General features: G+C 41.8%; 1 protein-coding gene across 1 annotated transcript; it reads right to left on the bottom strand.

Annotated features, from left to right (window-relative positions):
- Positions 1 to 12,304: 12,304 nt before the first annotated feature.
- Positions 12,305 to 13,482, bottom strand: LOC143483342 (polymeric immunoglobulin receptor-like; the record flags this gene model as incomplete). Its single annotated transcript, XM_076982185.1, has 3 exons — positions 12,305 to 12,354; positions 12,730 to 13,038; positions 13,155 to 13,482. Coding segments are annotated over 3 exons (687 nt in total), but the record flags the coding sequence as incomplete, so codon positions are not given.
- Positions 13,483 to 14,384: the final 902 nt, after the last annotated feature.

Raw genomic sequence — 14,384 nt, 5'->3', positions numbered from 1 at the left:
TGACGGGGCTGGTTCTGGTACCTGGAGTGGTGTGTGGATTAACATCTCTGATGCTGGTTTTCTTAATGTCGGGTGTCTTTGTCACAGCTGTTGTCACTATGAGGACAGAAAAAACAACCTTTCAGACACATTCTGGTATCAGTGAGAACATTTTTTAGTAAGATGAGCTCTGGTTGCTACCTCTGTTTTCCATACTGATAATATTGCATTCAGGACAGTCAGTGCTGTCATGGTTTAAATATGCACCGCCACATAGCTTCACCATTTACTTAATTAATTAAAACACAAAGGTACATGAAAACATACCTGTGAGTGCATCAGTGACTGTGAGGTGAACAGGAACCTGTATATCTCCAACAGAGCACCAGTACCAACCAGCATCTGTCAGGTCCTGCACTTCCCGATCTCGCCACCAGAGGTCTGACTCCCCGGAGTTTTAGTGTGGCCCGGCTGTCTGTCATTACAACTGATTGAGAAGCATATTTAAGTCTGCCAGCCCCCTTGCTTGTTGCGAAGTATTGCCATTCTTCCATAGTCTGCATACCAAGCGTTTATCTCGTTAGTCTCTCTGTGTATGATTATCTGCCTGGTTCTCTCGACGTTGCCTTTGCCTTGCCTTCGACATCACCTCTGTTATCTAGATTACTCGACCCCTGCCTGTACGACTACGTTTCTGGATTGTCCTTATTAAAACCCTTGACCTGCACATGGATCCCAACATGCCTCACGAGTCTGATTCGTTACAGCATCACTCTTCTTCAGTCCAGTCATCTCCACCTTGAAGGATCTTATCCCTTCCCAGATCCACACTGCTGAATTCTGGGATGTGTGAGTCCTCCCCACTTTGTAGCAGCTCCAGTCTGTAGATCTGCACCACTGCTTCTGTTTATTCTGATATGCAGCACTGTAGAGACACTGGACACTGACGCTGCTCCCCTCCTCTCCACTCACTCTGCTCCCCAACACAGACACCGCAGGAGCTGAACAAACACATATAAATACAGCAGTGTAAACATGTCCTCCACCATAAGAAACATCTGATAGAAGCCTTACAAACAGTCAGCAAGTCTATATCTAATACAGAGATTTCTTACCTGCACTAACTGTCAGATACAAATAATCCGTATCATATGGTTTATATTCATCACCAATTTCAGCAGCACACCAGTACCATCCAGAGTGATCAGTGTTCAGTCTGTTCAGTTCCACAGTGAACATATTGTGGGTTGGATGATCAATAACTGATGTGCTTCCATGTGTGTTTGCATAAGATACTATGGTACAAGAGGACCAATAGTATCCATGACACCAGAATTTGTTGTTTGACTTATAGGAGTCATCATAAAAACATGGAATAGTGACAGAATCTCCACTTTTTACAGCAACGTGCTTCAGCGCATGGACGTAATTTTGATTTCAAAAGTGGGGGGGGCATGGATTTGTCGCTATTTAAATATTTGGTTTTAACCGTAAAAACTGGGGGGGACCAAAGCCGGCTTTTGAAAAAGTGGGGGGGACATGTCCCCCCCGTCCCCCCCCAAAATTACGTCCTTGCTTCAGCGTCCTCATGCACTCTGAGTCTGCGGATACACACACACACACGCACACACACACTGTTTTACAAAGGTTACTGTCTGTATCTCAGTACTGAGCCGGTAAATTTATGTCCAATGTTAAAGTGAAGTTCAGTTCTGAGATGTTTGGAGCCACACTGCACTCTGAAATAGGTCAGCTAATAAAGGACCAGTAACAGCCATGAAACTGAAGACCACACAGGTGGTTCATAGGAGTGAACCAGCACTGATCTTACCTGAGATACAGAGGAGAAACACAAAGAGAACGACAGAATCCATGAGAGAGTAACAGCACATGTAACAGTTGCTGCAGGACACAAATGACAAACACACTTCCTGCGTCAGACACTTGGTCTGAGTCATGTGCTTGTTTGTCTCACATTTTTACATCTCTTCTGCTATTTTCACTAGTTCACTAATAACGATGAAAGACAAAAAAGAAAGAAAAGGAGCAATTTATGAAAGTTTGGTTTTTATTAATAAGGAGAACATTATTTCCCTCTCTCAATAATTGTTGTATGTATAGAACCTTTAAAACCAAGCTTACAAAGTTCTTTAGATGATGAAGATGAAACACTAATGAAAATTTTAAAAATAAAAATAGTAATAGAACAGGAAGAGTAGAACAAATGGAAGACCAACAGGACTGTGAAATACATGTAACAGTTCTGTTGTGTACTGTGTGTGAATTATGTTGGGTGGTGTGGTGGTTTGTACTGTCGCCTCACAGCAAGGCGGTCTGGGTTCGATTCTCGGGCTGGGCTGCTCTGTGTGGAGTTTGCATGTTCTCCCTGTGTGGATTCTCTCTGGGTACTCCGGTTTCCTCCCACGGTCCAAAGACATGCGTGTTAGGTTGGTTGGTCACTCTAAATTGCCCGTAGGTGTGTGTGTGTGTGTGCGTGCGTGCGTGTGTGTTGGCGACCTGCCCATGGTGTACCCTACCTTCGCCCGGAGTTGCTGGGATTGGCTACCCATCTTGGCTTTAAATCAATTTAAAATTCGTCACGTAAATGTTCCGCTGGTCGCGGAGGTTCGCGCGCTACGTTCATTCGCGAAAGTATAAATTCAGCCTTATCTTGTCGCTGATCACCTAACCCTACTGTTTCTCACACGCGCACGTACGTCCACACGGAATTAACACAAACGTAGCGATTTCAAAATCACGACATAGATATTTGTTTCATTTATGATTGGCCTCTCGCGGGCCGGACAGGGACGCACAACGGGCCGGATGTGGCCCGCGGGCCATTGTTTGCCCAGGTCTGCCTTACACTAACACAGAGATAGATAGATAGATAGATAGATAGATAGATAGATAGATAGATAGATAGATAGATAGATAGATAGTATAAGAAATGTACAAAGAGCAAGATTCAAGTGCTTCGATGCTCCTACATGAGAAAGTAAGGTGTCCTTGATGATGTTTTGGAAAGCAAATTAGCAACGGCATCATAATGCTAATTTCCGCTAGCAAGTCTATGGGTTTTCCCATATAACATTACCATCAAGCTAATCGTTCAATATAATTTCTTAGCTAATTACACGGAAACAGAAAGTGTTCGATTACTACAAATATTATATAGTATAGTATAGTAAAAGAAATATACAAAGAGCAAGATTCAAACTATTTTATTTATTTATTTTTATTGTTTGGCGGGACTCATTAGAGACAGTCGTCTCTACGTCTGCTGCTACGTGCACTTGAATTGTAACTTTTGAAACACGAGTCTATACATGTTCTGTTTGTTGTAGGATCGGTAACATATATAGTGTGCTTGTAACTTTGAGTTTACCGTGAGGTTGTGTCGCATGGGTGATGAGACACCTTGTACTTGAGAGTAGTAACCACAGAGAATGAGGATACCGGCTGAGAATGCATAGGGAAACCACAACGAATCAGCAATGATCCGTTTCCCAAAGCTTCCTTAAGAAGCCTTAAGACAGCTGAAACGGATCATTGCTGATTACGTCCCCCAAGTCTGGGACTGACTCGGGTGCCCCTCCTGGTGGTAGAGGGAGTGGCAGCCGAGCCAGCCCTGACAAAAAGTGTCTTGTGTGTTGTTCAGTTACAGGATTACACCACAGTCTACAACAGGGAAGTTCCAGGCAGAGATGTTACAAGGGAGAAAACTAAGGTCAACACTAGACCTGGTACATCCAGACTTAAAGAGGAGAGTGGTTCGTAAGCAGGATAAGCATAAAGAAAGCCATGACAAGCAATGTCAAGGTTGGGAATTCAAAGAAAGAGTTGTGGTAATGACAAGGAATTTCAGTCATGGTCCTAAATGGATTCCAGGAGTCATTGTGGAAGTAACTGTTCCGGTATCGTACAAGATCAGACTGGGTGATGGCAAAATTGTGCGAAGACATGTGGATCAGGTATTGGCTGGACATGAGAACAGTCAGAGGTCAGAGAGAGAGAGAGATTGGATAGAGTTGTTTCAAATTCACCATCACTGGACACAGACTGAACTGAAACCATTACAGTCTCAGAAGGGGAACAGACAACGGACTTTGTCATGGACTCTGGGATTGTACATCAGGAAGGGCCATCCGTGAGTGGTCGCAATAGTTCTGACAACTCCCTGAGCTGTGAAACGACTTTGCGGCGGTCTCAAAGGACTGTGAGAAAACCTACTCACTTTCAGGACTATGAGCTATAAAATAAATACTGTCACTGAAGGCCCTTCCGATAAATAGGAAAACTATAATAATGCTCCTTAATGAGATCTGTGAGAAATCCGCCTGACTTGGCCCTAGGTTGACCTGGCCCTAGGGGACGCAAAAATGTACAAATGTGAGAAACTTCTCATTTATCCTCTGCATGGAAATCAACACCCCAGAGTTTGTTGCATCAAACTCTCTGCAGGAACACAGCCTGGACCTCTCCACAGTCTACAAGCTGATTGATGGTGCACGTCACACAATACAAGCACTGAGGTGTGAAGAGAAGTTTGCTGAGTTCAAGGTGCATCAGAGAAGGCAGACACTCTCGACCTTTATAAAAATGTGGTGTCATAAATACATACATAACTAAACAAAATGTGTGTTTCTTATTTAAAATGTTTTTCAAATGCCATATTCCATTATTGTGACGTTGGGAAAATTAATTCCCAGTGTTCCAACCATCATTTTGTGAATGGCAATAAATCAGCAGCATTATTGGCAACTTAGTGATTTTGTCGCTATATTTAGCAAATTGCCCCCCCCCATAAGCCTATAGTAAAATCATCTTTAAACTGGTCTTTCAAAGAGCTATAAGCAGTGATGTCAGTAACACGTTACTTAGTAATGCGTTACTCTAATCTTACCACTTTTTTCGGTAACGAGTAATATAACGCGCTACTATTTCCAGTCCAGTAATCAGATTAAAGTTACTTATCCAAATAACTGTGCGTTACTATTGTTATTTTCCCTAGTAAAAAAATATATTTTTGCTTTCTTCTTGGCTCAGTTCTACTTTTGCGTCTGAACATAGCGTTCGACTCCACATGCTACGCGCGAGCATGTTTTACACGTTGTTTTGTGCAGTGGCCTCCCGTAACGATGTGTGGTAGTATAAAGAAACACCCCTCAAAAACAGGGGAAGGAACATTTACCTGAAGAATTTTAATGTTGCTTTGTGTTCCACGTTTGAAAAGTGCTGGAATTTTGACTAACGTCGCCTACTTTAAAATGCTTGAAATTGTAATGGTATTTCGTTTCACAAGCTGTCTGACTGAACAGTTCGCTTGTATTACGTTTACAAATAGATGTACAAATAATACCGTGCAGCTACACAAATGTAATATCAGGAGATACTGTAGCGATTACTACTGCTCACGGCGAGTCTTGCCCTTTAAGTGATTAGGTGACACTGGGGGGGCGCCTGCACGCGCCAGGGTTGCGTTATCAATAAAGTTTCCCTCCTCTGGATTTTTGGATTAAGCAGTTTCTGCCTCGGTTACCGAACCTGCTTCAATACATTGTTACTGTTAAAAATGCACTTCCAATAAAGTGAGTATTGGAAAAATTAATTTTGCTGCTGAATGTAACTACTAAAGTAACTTGTAATCTAACGTAGTTACTTTGAAAATCAATTAATCAGTAACGTAACTAAGTTACTTTTAAAATGAGTAATCAGTAATCAGCAATCGGATTACTTATTCAAGGTAACTTAGCCATCACTGGCTATAAGAAAATAAAACATAGAAAATATCCAGCCTGCTACACATTTAATTCCTGGAGTGCAGTTTACACTGCTAACCAGAAATAACAATATGGCTCCAACCGGGGCGGACTGGGGAGAAACAGTGGCCCGGGAGTTCCTGGCAGACTGGCCCACTATATATATGAGTAACCTCTGCAGCTTTTCTTTTTTTTCTCTTTCTCTCTCAGCTTTTCAGCGCCACCTTTACATTTCGTAGTTTGTTTAGACCCTGGCTTAGGGCGTACTCACACTAGGCACGGTTTGCTGGTTCCGTGCTGGGGCCCGGTTATCCCCCCTCCCCACTCCCCCTCTGGCCTGCACTCACACTCGCTTCAGCAACCCGGCCCGAGCACGCTTACGTCATCACAACGCCGCTTTATTTGGAAAAAAAGCGCGCTCGCACAACACTATGGAGTTCACGATTCTCTTTTTATTGTATTTTTGGAGTCGTTTTGGGAGTGCAGAAACACGCAGGGTTCGTACGGTCATGAAAAACCTGGAAAAGTTATGGAATTTGAAAATAGCAATTTCCAGGCCTGGATAAGTTTTGGAAAAACAAAAAATACTCAAATGTTTTGGAAAAGTCATGGAAATTAGCTTGACACAATAAATATATGTCGTTCCGATAACCGGAAGAAAAAATAAACATATATAATATAGCCATGTTTTTTCTTTGTGCGGACCACTAACGTAACTTCACAGGTTAGTTCGCTGCGTTAGCGTTGGACTCCAAGCGGAGCTGTAGATTGTACTTTGATGACGTGTAAATCAGCGTAATGCTGGTAAATGCCGATTCAACTATGGCTGCTTCAGTTGGACAAATACAAGCTATGGCTTGAGAAAGACAAGGACACGGGGCATGCAAAATGTGCACTGTGTGGTTAACCAACTGGCTAACGTTGGGGTTAGAGACTGAAAAGTCCGACGCAAAGCAGTTTTCGTTGTTAAGCGCGAATCTAGATTTAGACACGCCTTGATCGTAAACACAGAATAGAAAAAAACTAACAATGTTCTCGTGCGTACAGCGTGAGAAAGAGCGACCGCGTTGCCGAGATGGACTGCGGTGGAGGCTGCGCAGCTTCAGCTTATCGTACACAACACTACACAACACAACACTCCACTACACTCCACAGAGCTGCCACTGCACCTCCACGCACCGCGCGAAATTAAGAAAAGTCGGTCGTAACTCCGTCCGTCGTTAACCAGACCCGTCGGTAAAAGGGAACTCACCGGCTTTTAGCCCGGATACGGCTTATAGCTACAAAATTTTCCATAAAAAAAAACTTAGATGCGGCTTATATTGATATTGAAAATACGGTAAATGTTTATTTTTTCAATTAAACCATGTGTCTTTTCATTAATTGATGATATACTGTGGAATTTTAGCCTGGATTTTTTCTTATTTTTTGTGTCTACACATATGTTTAGAGAATGTACAGTCATTGAAATTTGTCTGAAAGTCATGGAAAAGTCATGGAAAAGTCATGGAAATTAGTTGTCAAAAAAGTGTATGAACCCTGAACACGGTGCAAGCACAGATTTATCGATAATTTAACACGATTGTCTGCTAATCGCTTTGCCGCTATGACTGTTTAACGTGAGCGTCGCATCACTGATGTCATGTTTGAGTTCCAGCGAAATGAACCAATCAGATGAGGCACCAAGCAGGCCCAGGCACGGATAGCGCTCACACTAGAAGCGAACCGTGCCCGAGTCCACATGAATCGTGCCCTGGCCCACCTCTTCAAGGCCCGAGCACGGTTAACTGATCCGGGCCCGGGCACGGTTGGAGCGCTCACACTAGCCAAACGAACCATGCTTCGGCAGGCAACCGTGCCCGGGCCCGGATCACAGAGCCTAGTGTGAGTACGCCCTTAGACTGCTCCATCTTTACAATGTGGACTTATTTTTTCATGTTTCAGTAGTGTAAACCGTTTCACGGAGGGATCACATGATGAATTAGACCCTCAGCAGTGTCAGTGTGCAACTAGCGTCTCTCTCTTGACTTGTCACTTGTGGGATACAAACAGGGAGATATAATTAATGTGGCATTAGTATGGACAACGCTTTTCCAGTTCGTGACTACTTGTATTAATAATTGACACAGCTGCTGTTTTCGTAGTCCGGCCCGAAATTTCTGGGACAAACAGTCCAACTCGTTCATGTGTTTACAGGCTCAGTCCGCGGCCGCGCGCTGAGCAGGTTAGTCTGACTGGAGCGGGGGAGGTAATAGGGACCATTAAACAGCAGCGTGACTACGGGCCGGGGCCGCAGTGCGCGGCAATGGCTCCTCCACGGGCTGAGTTAAACCACCGGCGGCCCACTAACCCACTGGCCCACCGGGGAAATCCCCAGTAGTAATGTATGCCAGTCTGCCCCTGGCTCCAACCACTGGAACCCATACAAACATGACAGCTCCATGCTTTTGATGGAGACACATATTTTACATTAGTTAGCAGTTTACTGATCTACAGTACTTAGTAAACCAATGCTTAATGTTGAAGGGATTCATGTTCCTCCCCTTTATATCTTGTATGCTTGTTTCATTTCTGCTTTTGTCTGAGGGTGTTTTATCACATTTGATATTTATACTGAAGGTTTATGTTTAGTTCGTCTGTAATTTTTCTGAATGTATCTGTGGCTATTTTCTGTGTCACTCACGATGCAATGTGCAGCTACTGCTGAGAAAGTGTGCACAAAGGTTTTAGTAGTTTTCTGAAGATTCAGAAGTTTAATACATACTATCATTTTTATTAACCAAAGCTTTGGACAAAACAAAATCTTTAAAAAAATTACAAGCATGTTTTTACCTAAAACAAACACATCAACAATGTTAACAATTTATACAATTAATACATGTAATAACTAAATTCAATTACAACAAAAAGGTAAGAAGTTCTGAAAACCTTGTTTTACCATAGACTAAATGTTCCACTGTAGTATGAGTAAGTGGAGAGAGACAAACGATGCCACGTTTAATTAAGAGAATAAAGGAGGTGTGATTACAGCAGAGGGGAGACACACAGGACTCTCATCAGTGAGGAGGCGTCACAGACCATCGATGTGAAACACTGAACTCAGGACCCTGTGGAGTTTAAACAGTTTGAAATGAGACACAGGTGCAAATAATAATGAGTGAACTGGTGATTGTGGGCTGGAGTTGGAAGGGGATGTGATTGGTGTGTGAGACCTGGCGGGGTTCAGGTGACAGTTAGATGTCAACTTAAGCACACTGACTACTACTGCAGGCTTGGAACTGTGTGAGATCCTGAGGGAGATATTTTGTAAGTTGATGTCATTCCATGGTTGTCACTCATATTCATCATTAAGGTGATTTTCAAATCAACTTAAATTCAAATGAGGATCTCCTGAATAAAGTTCACAGGCCAGCTGAAGTCACTGAAGTCATTGTGCAGTATCAATAAGGCCCCGCCCCCATCAGGTCATGTGATGGGTGTTAAACATTTTGAGAGCAGCGTGGTAAAAACAAACTACACCTCATAACTGCCCTGCTCTCTTATATTCACATCTGACGGCCTTATAAGCATTTTTAATATTTTGACAACAAATCTGATACCTTACAGATCCCCAAAGAGTTAAAATTAAAATGATGTAATAATTGGAAATTAAGTTAAATTACTGGAGAAGTTGTCCAAATGAAGGATGAAGTACTTACTGTCCGCTTGGTAAACAATGATAGAACCAACATACGAGTTTTAACAGTTAGCAACAGAAGTGTAGATGATGTCATCATGAGCATCTGGAGGCTGCTGAAACAGGGGAGAGATTAAGGATGAGTAGAAGAAGCTTTATACTGTGACGTCGGGACAGAAGCAGTAGGGGGCAGGGGCTGAGAATGACCGGTTTTATTATCCATGATAAGAAACCAACAGAAAAACTCAGGCCACAAAGCAGAAAAAATACACAAACAAAACAGAAAAGGTGCAAAAGAGAAGCCAATGGAAACGGACAGTCCAGCAGACAGAGAGGCGATGGTGCAGGCTGAAGGCGCAGCACTGGACAGCACGACCTGTGGGAATAAACACAGCCCTGAACTGATTAGATGCAGGTGTCAGTATTCAGGGGGTTGGATGGAAGGAGTGTCCTGGTATGAGAGGGTGTGCTCTGTGTGGTTGTGGGCGTGCATGTGCGACATATACGTCATTCTTACAAACAACTAAAGCCAGTTTATACTGTACTGTTAGCTATCACACACAAACAAATAATGATGCATCTCATCAGACCCTCTAAACAAGGAGAAAACAACAACAACAATAATAATATTAATATGTTTGTGTTAATGATTGTTTCAGAATAATCAAACCTTCTCCAAGCTCCTTTGTTTTGACTTCTTTGACTTGAAACCAATTGAACTGTACAGCACCGTATCATCAGACTGAAAGAGCAGGAGAGAATTTTAAGCATTTTAAGAAGGAATTCAGAACATCTTGTTTTTCAGCTAATCAGTACAATGACTGGGATCACACATGAAGTTCAGTACTAACCGTGGAGGCTGCAGTGTGTGTGTCTGTCTCTGCAGAGCCGGCTGACCTTGGTACTTCTGGATGTAATTGAAGTGATAGATAATATCAGTTAGTTAATAGCCAGTTAACTAACTTAACTAGGTTATCTACATTCCCCAGCTATTTTAGAAACATTTATTGTGATAAGTGATACTAGACACTACAGGTACTATGTTGCTTTGTTTAACTCAAATAATTTGAATTCAAGGTGTGAGTGGTCAGTTTTGGCCAAAGGACATTTGCTTTGCTGTACATTTTCAATTACAGTCCAGTCTACACTGACACTCAAGCAACACTCTTAAAAACCCTCACATCCATCCTGTGACTGTCTCATGACTGACCAGGGCTGTTTACAGTGAAGTGATGACTAAATAACTAAAATCAAAGCTGCCTTTCAGGATGTTTTAAAGTGTTTTAATAGCAATAGCTTCAAAGGTCGTACCCACGTGAGGGACACTTACTAAATTTCCTTATTGACATACAAATGCTAGAAACCAGAACGGTCAGCAGCAGAAGTCCCACCCCCATCAGACTCCAAATGACTGTGATCTTTTTGTCCCTGTAGAGGGGACATATTTGTTAGTATAAGTCATTTCTTACTAAATGAGTCAGAAGAGTGTAAATAGAGATTTTATATCCTGTATTTTACATCACTGTGGAGTGTAACCAGTGATGGACAGTACATTTATCTGGTCCATAGAAGTGTTTTGGCACATCAATAAATGTATGTTGTTATGGACACTGGAAAGATCTGTAGAAGTGATTAGCAATGAATCATCATTTACTTGTTTTCCTGGGTTTGTTCTTTGTTTTCAGTTGTATTCCTGTGAGTTATAGCTGTAGAAGAACATGTGAAACTGTCAGATAAAATATGGTGTTATGGTGTTAACCAGATAGTAGACAAGAAAGTGTGAGATTGTTAACCAGAAATCTAAAACAAACTCTTGCGGAACTGACAAAACATATTCTTGCTGAAACAGCAGTGTTTTAGACTACTCTAGTGTTGTAGTGTTGTAGAAACTCATTCTCAGATATTTACAGAAAAGCATAAAAATATGGAGTGAGTAACAGACAGGAAAAGAAAAGTATTTTAAACAAGGAACAAAATGTAATGGTGGGTTCCAACACTACTGCTAATCAGGCTAGATGAGTTACACCTGCTCTGTGGCCCTTATAAGCAGCTCACTGTAAGACACTTATTGATGAAAGGTTGGTTGGTGTTCTGGCGTACGGATCAGCTGGTAACTACTGGTAGAGGTTTTGGGACCTGCTCTCTTTGTTTCTTTTCTTTTCTCCTCTCGAGTGCTTCTCTCTCCTCTCGGGTAGTACCTCCTCCATCTTTTATTTTGTTGAAAATAAAAAGACAAGTTTGTGTACTTTCCTTGTGTTCCCCTTTTTGGCTACTACTTTTGTTGGGAAGTGTGTTTCTGTTTCTGTGTTTTTCCCCTGCCATCCTTTGCCCCCCCCCCCCCCCCCCCCCCCCTTTTTCCCTTTTGTTCCTTTTGTTTTCAAGCTGTGTCATCTGGTTTCTTGGTTCTGTGGTCAAGGTTCTGGTTTACCTACGTGGTGACCTGGGTTCTCTTCCTCCTATGGCTTTCACTCGCTCACAGCTATAAGGTAACTCAGAAATTGGGTCCTACCCACCTAACCCCTGAGGTGTCTCACCCAGTTAACCTCTGGCTAATCAGGTGTCACCTCTGGTTAATTAGCATAGTGATCCTGGTTTAATTCACACCTCTGGTGAGCTACAATGTTACACATGATATGGATGTTTGCATTTGGACACTATAAACTACCACATTAGTAAATGCATCAGATGCAACACATAACATAGCAGTTCCACTTTGAGCCAGGCTCACGGTTAATCATGTGATGTTGTTTTCTTCAGTACAATATAGAAAAGTGATGATTAAATTTACATGCTGTGATCACTGCTAGAAACTGCAGTCACAGATATTGTTTAATACAACTAACAAATGTATTTTATAATGGCAAAATTCTCATTTAAATGATTTAGCTCATCTGCTGCTACCAGAAGTGTCCAGTGTGAGGGAGGTGTGTTCAAAATCTAAAAATGAGAGAAGGTCAATTTAGATCACCTGATGATTTCTAACAAAACTTGTAATACAACGCTGCTTACATGTCAGTAGTCTTATGCACCTGTTTGCAATGTTGTCAATATTAGAATGACTAGTTATATTTGTTGTTTTTACAGTGCTTACATGTATTTCACAATATAGTAACTGCACTGTCAAAATATGAAATATGAAAATATGAAAGAGTCAAACTGACTCACTTCTACTCTTTCACACTGGGACCAAATCTAGTATTACACCACAAGCACAGGATTAGTTATTCTGTCTCTCGTCAGTGCTGTCGTGGTTTAAATATGCACCGACATATAGTTTCACCATTTAAAACACAAAGGTACATGTAAACATACCTGTGAGTGCATCAGTTAAATTGAGGTGAAGAGGAACCTGTACATCTCCAACAGAGCACCAGTACCAGCCAGCATCACTCTTCTTCAGTCCAGTCATCACCACCGTGAAGTTTGTTTTCCCATCATCAGTGATTTGTACTGCTGAATTCTGGGATGTGTGAGTCCTCCCCACTGTGTAGCAGCTCCAGTCTGTAGATCTGCACCACTGCTTCTGTTTATTCTGATATGCAGCACTGTAGAGACACTGGACACTGACGCTGCTCCCCTCCTCTCCACTCACTCTGCTCCCCAACACAGACACCGCAGGAGCTGAACAAACACATATAAATACAGCAGTGTAAACATGTCCTCCACCATAAGAAACATCTGATAGAAGCCTTACAAACAGTCTGCAAGTCTGTATTTAATACAGAGAGATTTCTTACCTGCACTAACTGTCAGATACAAATAATCCTTATCATCCGGATTATATTTATCACCAATTTCAGCAGCACACCAGTACCATCCAGAGTGATCAGTGTTCAGTCTGTTCAGTTCCACAGTAAACATATTGTGGGTTGGATGATCAATAATTGATATGCGTCCATGTGTGTTTGCATAAGCTACTATGGTGCAAGAGGACCAATAGTATCCATGACACCAGTATTTGTTGTTTGATTTATAGGATTCATCATAAAAACATGGAATAGTGACAGAATCTCCACTTTTTACAGCAATGTGCTTCAGCGTCCTCATGTTCTCTGAGTCTGCAGATAGACACACACACACACACACACACACACACACACACACACACACACACACACACACACACTGCTTTACAAAGATCACTGTCTGTATCTCAGTACTGAACAGGTAGGATGTATGTCCAATGTTAAAGTGAAGATCAGTTCAGAGATTTCTGGAGCCACACTGCACTCTGAAATAGGTACCAGTTAAATAAAGGACCAGTTACACTCATGAAACTGAAGACCACACAGGTGGTTCATAGGAGTGAACCAGCGCTGATCTTACCTGAGATGCAGAGGAGAAATACAAAGACAACGACAGAATCCATGAGAGAGTAACAGCACATGTAACAGTTGCTGCAGGACACAAATGACAAACACACTTCCTGCATCAGACAATTGGTCTGAGTGATGTGCTTGTTTGTCTCACATTTTTACATCTCTTCTGCTATTTCACTAATTCACTAAAAATGATGAAAGACAAAAATAAAGAAAACGAGCAATTTATGAAAGTTTGGGTCAATTTGGTTTTTATTAATAAGGAGAACATTATTTTCTCATTATTTCCTCTCTCAATAATTGTTGTATGTATAGAACCTTTAAAAATAAGCTTACAAAGTTCTTTAGATGATGATGATGATATTAACACTAATGATATTAAAAATAGTAAGAGTAGAACAGGAAGAGTAGAACAAATGGAAGACCAACAGGACTGTGAAAGACATGAAACAGTTCTGTTGTGTACTGTGTGTGAATTATGTTGGGTGGTGTGTGATTGCCAGTGTAACCACATGTCTTTACTGGACACAGTGGTGCTGGTTGTCAGTCTAATATGGGTACGATTGCAGAATGAGGCTGTAACCTGCAGGAGGAGGTTTTCCCAGAGTGCATCACACTGCTCTACTTCAGACTCGCTGCAAATGAAGC

This window comes from Brachyhypopomus gauderio, chromosome 19 (assembly GCF_052324685.1).
Source record: "Brachyhypopomus gauderio isolate BG-103 chromosome 19, BGAUD_0.2, whole genome shotgun sequence".
In the NCBI taxonomy this organism is placed as follows: domain Eukaryota; kingdom Metazoa; phylum Chordata; class Actinopteri; order Gymnotiformes; family Hypopomidae; genus Brachyhypopomus; species Brachyhypopomus gauderio.
Note: the sequence above shows the minus strand (reverse complement) of the source record. Positions and strands in the feature narration are given on the sequence as shown.